We start from the raw sequence: 8006 nt of genomic DNA, 5'->3' as shown, positions 1-8006 counted from the left end.
CTGTAAAGTCATTCTTAATGCTTCTTATCTGAAGCATCCTTTTTTTTTTTATTATTTTTTTTAACTTCTTTTTATAATGAATACATGGCAGAATACCTTACCCATGAGCAGATAACTCTTTTCTTAAAAGCATAACTTTTGACACTCTTGACAGCAATACCTGAAATGCAGTTTGTGAGTCTTGGAAAAGGAAGGCAGACAGAAAAAAGTACCTGAGACTAAGTCACATGGCAAAAGAATGTAATGACAGTGCTTTCTAATGGGATATAAGCGCCATAGCAGGTAACCATACAGGACCATATGACCATACCTAACAGGTAACCATACATAACCTACAAGAACCATAGCAGCAGGTAATGAAGAAAAATTAGCTCACCTGACAGAGACCAGCTCAAGATGCCTGGGACAGACGGGCTTAGGCTCTTGTGGCGCAAGAAGCAAAGTTTATTGTTGTTACAGGGTTTTTATATTCTTTTAGCTACAGAAGTATACAACACTTAAATCAGACAACATTCATGCAGCTGACAGCAATACATCATTACTTAATTAGCTCTTTGTGGATTGTGGTCAGTACAGTGATCAAAAGTGAACTGTGAAGTGTTGTCTTCACAGAACATGTTCTGCTCTTGGTCACGGAACGAAGAAGCTGTAGCTTATGCTTGCCAGTTTCACATGGCAGTCCTTCCCTTTCAGCAGGGGCCGCATGTTTCACATGGCAGTCCTTCCCTTTCAGGAGGGGCTGCGTGTTCCCTGTTTGACCCTTTCAGGCCAGCCAGGTCTGTTTTGCTTAACAGTCTTCCTCATTCCACCCTTTTTTATTTTATTAGACCAGAGGTGGTGGTGGTTTATTTTTTGTGTTTTCCATCTCCAATTTTTTAAGATTTATACGCAAATTTTGGAATCTATTTGTTATTATTTTCATCAAGCATGGACAAGCAAGAATTCCTATGATTATTATTATGGCAATGACTATCAGCCCATAAATTCCTTTTCTAAATGATTTGAAGGACGGAAATGCAGATTTTAGAGCGCTTATAAATGTAGTAGTTTGAGTTGCTACTGAAAGATCTATATGGTGTGATTGTATCATATCGTGAATGTGCTGTCTCAATTCCCTAAGATCTAATGATGTGTTCGCATTATTCCATATGCCTTGAAGATGATCTTGTATTTTGTTCCAAGAGAATTTAGTATTATTGTATTCAACAGGAGTCACACAGATAGCTCGGTATTCTGCATGACACAAGAGAGATTCACGAGTAGCTATAATTTGTAACTGTCTTTCCAGGATGTCTACTGTATCTTTTAAGGAATTGAGACGCAGTTCAATCTTTTCATCCCATGTAGCTTGATTTTGTAATGCTTTAGATACATTAATTGATAATTCATTAACATAAGCTGCTGTCTGAATACTAGTTGTTAAAGAAATAGAAGCAACTGTAGTTACTGCTATGGCAGCAATGAGCGCAGCTATTCCGGCTATTATTAATCCGACCATTCGCTTAGATCTCTCTATTAATTGCAAAGAAGTTTCTTGGAGAATTTCCATTCCCTTATCAGCATACCAATAATGTGTCAAATTTACAGGAAGATAGACATAATCGGGTTGCTTCACTAACAAGAAGGAACTACTGCTACTATTAAGACAATTAGAGATTACACAATTGGTACAACTCACTATGCTATTCACAATATTTAGTGGTCCGCTTAAAAAGGCATAAGGTTCTGGAACACAAGCTCGCATATAAAACTCAGTTGTATAACTCTCTGCAGTCATTGCCCATTTATTATTTATTTGAATCCAAGTCAAGTTTAATCATTTTGCTTTGATTTTTTCCATGGCTGCGACTGCTTTCCATAAATTAGAATAGAACGTATGATTGTTTTTTGTCCAAATTCCTGAGACCAAATTAATTGGTCGCCCTTGATTTCCTATCATATTCCAATCACAGATAGTGGAATCAATGCACACCGTTTCGTTAGCTCGACATGCTCTCCATAAAGGTGCAAATTCTGTTTTTGGAGTGATTGTGCTTTGACATAAAGGAAAATTTAAGGGAGGCGTTCCAGAACCCCTTGTCCCATTAGCTAAATCTATATAGAGAAAATTCAGAGCCCAATGAATTCCTGTTGAAACATTGGTATCCCAATCATTTTGCACTACCACTTTCTCTCACAGGGATTGTGTTTGATTTATCTGAAAACATATAGGCATACCATCAACCTTTCCAGAATAATTAAAACGTGCAGAGAACTCTATTATGTGTCCATCTGAATACTGCCCCATAAACATTGTTTGATTGTTGTAAACCGGAATGTCCACGGGTTCATCCCATGTTACTGGATGAATGACAGGAGGATTGGGTACAAATGCCCAATATGTTTCTGCTTTACAGCCATGATGTAGGATCCAAAAGGTACTAAGGATTAGGGCCACGAGTCGTATTCTCACTTGCATCTTTCTTTCCCACGTCTGGGTTAGTGTCAGTCTCTGCATCTTCCTCCGCAGTTTTCCCATCTTGGTTTTCAGCATGTCGAATGAGTCGTTCAGGGATCCACCGTGGTGATGGCTCATCTGTAGGGAAGATACAAGCATACCCTCTGCCCCAAATTAGTACAGGATCAGGAACATAAGTTTTACCATCCATTGGATTTCTCCAATATGCTATTGGTTTATCTCTTGTTTTATTACTCCAATGTCTATCCGCAGCCAATTTTCTGTCATCATCCAATGTAAAAAAATTTAGAACAAATAATGCATGTGATAACATAGAGGACGGAGTATCTTTAATTCCTCATGTCCCCCTTTTTATTTTCTTTAGTTGAGTTTTCAGTAAATGATTAAATTTTTCTACTATGCCTTGGCCTTCTGGATGATGTGGAATTCCAGTTTTATGGTAAATTTTAAAATGTCGACAAAAGGTTGCAAAACCGTTACTTACATAAGCTGGCCTGTTATCGGTTTTTAATGATTTCAGTGTTCCCATAACGCTAAAACAATGCAAAAGATGGTTGCATACATGAGAGAGTTTTTCACCAGACAAGGCTGAGGGCTCCTGCAAAGTGAGAGAAAGTGTCAATTGTTACATGGACATAAGAAGATTTTCCAAAAGAAGGTACATGTGTGATATCCATCTGCCATAAATCATTAGGCATTAATCCTCTGGGGTTCACTCCAAAATGAGGAACTGGTAATAAAGGGGCACAAGAAGAACCGTTCCGCATATTCGGAAGTCCAAAGCAAATATTCACCTCCACTTAACACAGCCTTTGCCAAGCTTTTCCAGTCAGAAGGGGGAAGAATATTAGCAGCTTTAAGCTCTTTCAGTTGTTTAAAAGGAATAGGCTCAGAATCATTCAGAATGCCACCGTTTGCAAGTTGACGCTGTATGACAGGGAAAACTTGAGACGGAAAAAGTTGCCCAGAAAATTCATCTACTGTTTCCCCAGCTTTCCTAGCTTCTTTCAAAGCCAATTGCATAGGAGATTGTTGCATAAGCAAAGCGCCTACTCCAGGCGGGGGAGGCATTCGCCCTGCTCGAAAGGCAGGCATAACAGCAAGGGGATGTGATCGAGCCTGATCGACTATCTGTTGTGTCTGCACAGCGGCATTAGCAACCTGTAACGCTGGGAATACAGCCGCTAAGTCCTTATGGTGATATTCAGCAGCCTCTTTTTCTAATTCTCCCCAATCATCAGGGGGTAAAATATCTTTTGTTATGTTAGTGCCAGGAGGTTTACAAGGCGGCAAGTCGTTCGCTAATTTACAAATCAAAGGTTGCTCATATTGGGGAGGGGAGGGTGGGGGTGCTGATGGCATAGAAGAAGGGATGTGATCAAGAGATTTTGATCGCGACAAGGCAGGATATAACTTTTCTGTTGAGCGAGTGGTCCGCTGCCACTTCTCATCTCCTGTGTCTCCTCTGAGACATTCTTTTATTAGAGTCCAAAGCGTAAAGGTATCAGTAGGTACCTTCTCAGGACCATGCACAGCATAATAGTCCTGGAGTCTTTCACCTACTTTGTTCCAAGTTTCAATATTAATAGTTCCATCCCTGGGAAACCAGGGGCATACTTCCTCTATAAAATCTAAAAAACGACTAATCTGACCCAAGTCACTTTTACTCCTCGGGCAACTAATAATGATTTCAGCATTGCAGAAAAAATGCCTCGTTCAGTACTTGCAGCTTGTCCCATTTTATTTAACAATCTGTCCAATTCCCTAGTCCTTACCTCCCTAAATCAACTTACCAACCGCGGCTCGTGGGAGGAAGCGACGCCTTTGTCATTGGAGTCCGAGATTCCCGGGATTCGGCACCAAATGACGGAGACCAGCTCAAGACGCCTGGGACAGACGGGCTTAGGCTCTGGTGGCGCAAGAAGCAAAGTTTATTGTTGTTACAGGGTTTTTATATTCTTTTAGCTACAGAAGTATACAACACTTAAATCAGACAACATTCATGCAGCTGACAGCAATACATCATTACTTAATTAGCTCTTTGTGGATTGTGGTCAGTACAGTGATCAAAAGTGAACTGTGAAGTGTTCTCTTCACAGAACATGTTCTGCTCTTGGTCACGGAACGAAGAAGCTGTAGCTTATGCTTGCCAGTTTCACATGGCAGTCCTTCCCTTTCAGCAGGGGCCGCATGTTTCACGTGGCAGTCCTTCCCTTTCAGCAGGGGCCGCATGTTTCACATGGCAGTCCTTCCCTTTCAGCAGGGGCCGCATGTTTCACATGGCAGTCCTTCCCTTTCAGCAGGGGCCGCATGTTTCACATGGCAGTCCTTCCCTTTCAGGAGGGGCTGCGTGTTCCCTGTTTGACCCTTTCAGGCCAGCCAGGTCTGTTTTGCTTAACAGTCTTCCTCACTCACCCTTTCCAGAAACTAGTAACAACTCAAAAGAAGAGCAAACTCAGAGAGATACTGCTCCCTCTGCTGCTAACACTTAAATAAAAGCACCTTTTCCAATCATTGCTTGCACCTCAGCTCCCTGGGATAGCCTTGACCTCTCAACTAATGTTCAATCATTGGTTCAGGCTGTGAAGGGATGGAGTGCAGCAGAGTTGCTAGGTCACAGCCTGAACCAAAGATTGAGTAGGTCAGGGGTAAACTCCTGCTGTTCTGGAAACATGAAGAGAAAATTGTACAGCTGATTCAATGTGTATGTATGAGGTCTGCTTCAATAGAACTCTGTTCTGTTGACGAAGCACGACGAGAGACGACCATGTTGATGATGGCCCCTTTTCAATAGTTTCAGAGTGGTCGAGTGGTCCAGTCATGCAATTTTTTCTGTGTGCACCTCCTGGAGTTGCAAGGAGCAATAATTTTGAAAATTTAGACGTGAGTCCTTCTCCAGGAAGACCGCTCCATATTCTGAAACTTTACCTTTTATGTGTGTACCTCTCGGGGACGTATTTTGAATACTTGCATTTTGTTTAATACGTGTGTGCCTCCTCGGGAAGACCTCTATGGTTATTTGGTAACTGAAGTGCGAAACTTGAACCTTTTTTTGTGTGTGTGTGTGTGTGTGTGTGTGTGTGTGTGTCTGCGTACACGCGCCTCTTGGGGAAGTGAGGACGTGATATTTTGTTACTTAAACGTGTGTGCCTCTCCAAGAAAGTTTATTTACTCTATTGAAACCTAGAAAGTGTTGCTTTAGCTTCACATTTTTTGTGCTCCCGTCAACAAAAGGGAGTCGTTATTGGAGCATTTGCATTTGTTTAGTTGTGGTCTATCTCCTTGGGAGGAGCGGAAAGGAGTAACTGAGCTTTTGAATACGTGTACCTCCTCCTCCCTTAGTGTAGATCTTTCATTGTATTAAGAAATGAGTAACAGTAATGCCAGTATGAAAAGTGAAGATGTGTTATTTGACCTTTTAGAAAAGCATGGTGCTCGTCCCTCTTTGTCAGGGGTGGACTGGGCACGACAGAACTGGTATAACTTGCAAAGTGTTTCGGATCGCATTAGTGTCTTACAGAATGAGGCTTGTACACGAGCTGGAAAAGGGAAGTCCTTTATTTGTGCCGTACTCGGGGCCACTTTAAAAGCAGCCGTGGAGTTCCGAGATGAAAAGCATTCGGCAGAAACCCGAACTATACAAGCACTGTAGGAATCGGTTAAAGTAACACAAGAATCGGTGACAACTCTGCAGAATCAAATAGTTAATCTCGAGAAAGAATTAGAAACGTAATTCGGCTTTGTTGCAAATGGCTTTTAAGGAACAGCTAACGTGTAAGCATGCCAGCCATACCATAGTTGTCCTCGAGAAAAAACTTTTCCTCACGTGGAACTACCAGGAATGAAGGAAAGGCTAGATAAATTAGAAACTCCAATAGCCCCATTGCATCCTTTGATAAAAACTGAATACATATTCGATAACAGTGAGGATCTAGATCCTCAAATGAATGTTAAAGAAATTCCCTTCTCAGCCACTGAACTGGCGAAATTGAAGAAAGATTTCAGCCGCTCTCCAGAGGAATCAGAAACAGAATATGTATGGAGGGTGAGTCTCACTGGTGGCGACCAGATTCGGTTAACAGAAAAGGAAGCAGAAGGTTATTGGGGACCAGGAGTATTTTTAACTACTGGTAACAATCGTGCTCCCTGGTCCTTAATGCTAAGAGCTGCCTATTGGGCAGGTGGTCTCAATCCTTTAGAACGGGGAGACCCTCTTGCCATTACTGGAACAGTTGATCAGTTAGTAGAGAGTGTTCAAAAGGCTGCTTGTCTCCAAATGATGTATGATAGAAAGCTGCAGCCACATCCTGAATCTCCTACGATGATGCCTGTTGATCCTGAGAGAATGACTGCTCTAATTAGGGGGCTTCCAGAGTCGTTAAAACCTATAGGAACTTCCAACTGCAAGGAAAAATAGAGGCTATGTCTCAGGGAGAGAGAACCCGGCCAGTGTTAGAAGGAACTGTAACCCCCAACCATCTGCAGTCAGGAAACAAAGCATGGACGTGGGGAGAGGTTGCCCAAGAGTTAATTAACTATGGAAGGAAATATGGGCCAGTGGTTTCTTCCTCCACCAAATTTGAGCCAAGAGAAGTAAGACTTGCAGTAGTCAGCCTTGCCCCCAGGCCTCCTAGCTCAAAGCTCAGTGGGACTGGAAGGGTCTCACTGTCAGTAAAAACAGGTAGGAGAAATATTGATCATAAACGTAATTGTCTCTGGACACTGGGCTGGCAAAAGGGTGTTCCACGAGATTTGATGAATGGATTACCCACTGTCAGGTTAGAGAAATTAGTTAACTGGTGGCCAGAACAAAAGCTCCAAAATCTTGAGGAAAGCAAAACCCCAGGTCCTACGGTCTCTCCCAGGGAACCTTAACGGCTATCCAAGCCATTAGAAAACTGATGTCTTCGCCCCTCCTAAGTGAGCGGGGTGGGGGCGGTGAAGGGTGGATGCATTAGAAAGCTCACAACAAAGGGAAACAAGATCGTCGATTTAACACCTTCTGCCATAGGCCTCACCACTCTTGCCAGTTATCCATGTGAGTCACGATCCAGTGGCTGATAAGCCAGGGAAACACTCTTACCTCCCTGGCCAGACTGTGTCGATTGACTCAGCTAGCCTGAGGACAATTTCCCCTAACCTTAACAGGATCCCTTAACAGATATCTTTGGAAGGCTAAAGACACCCCAGAAAGGAATATGAAATCAACACTTGCTGTATTGTTCCCTCATTTTTTAACCCTATTAACAAAGCCCAAAAAGGGCAAGTCGGTGTCTTGTTTTATTTCACAGAAGATCCCCGTGGGACCTTGACAGAACACAAAAAGGCTAATAGCTGATTTTAACTATTTGTGTTTTGTGACAGAAATACTGATTTGATCATGCTAGAACACTGAATGTACCTCTTGATTACGTTTTTTTGGTTGCAATAGTGTTATGTTTTGTGTTGTTATGGGTATGGGTGGTGATTGGTATCAGTCCTTGGTGCTGTTAAACTTCACAACAGGGTTCAGGGTTTTTTACAGGTCATCCTGGCTTACTGGTACTCC

General features: G+C 42.2%; 1 protein-coding gene and 1 pseudogene across 1 annotated transcript; one reads left to right on the top strand and one right to left on the bottom strand.

Moving 5' to 3' along the window:
• Positions 1 to 426: 426 nt before the first annotated feature.
• LOC122162439 (endogenous retrovirus group K member 19 Env polyprotein-like) lies at positions 427 to 4378 on the bottom strand. Its single transcript, XM_042822730.1, has 3 exons — positions 4252 to 4378; positions 2943 to 3056; positions 427 to 2575 (listed from the first exon to the last, which is right to left on the bottom strand). The coding sequence occupies exons 2-3, from the start codon at positions 2985 to 2987 to the stop codon at positions 2174 to 2176; spliced, it is 447 nt and encodes a 148-aa protein (XP_042678664.1). The 5' UTR covers positions 2988 to 3056; positions 4252 to 4378; the 3' UTR covers positions 427 to 2173.
• A 1418-nt stretch (positions 4379 to 5796) lies between these two features.
• On the top strand, positions 5797 to 7333 carry LOC122162438 (annotated as a pseudogene).
• The last annotated feature ends 673 nt before the right edge of the window (positions 7334 to 8006 follow it).

The sequence above is a fragment of the Centrocercus urophasianus genome, unplaced genomic scaffold, assembly GCF_019232065.1.
Source record: "Centrocercus urophasianus isolate 14NV4802_14NV808 unplaced genomic scaffold, USGS_Curo_1.0 seq_202, whole genome shotgun sequence".
In the NCBI taxonomy this organism is placed as follows: Eukaryota; Metazoa; Chordata; class Aves; order Galliformes; family Phasianidae; genus Centrocercus; species Centrocercus urophasianus.
Note: the sequence above shows the minus strand (reverse complement) of the source record. Positions and strands in the feature narration are given on the sequence as shown.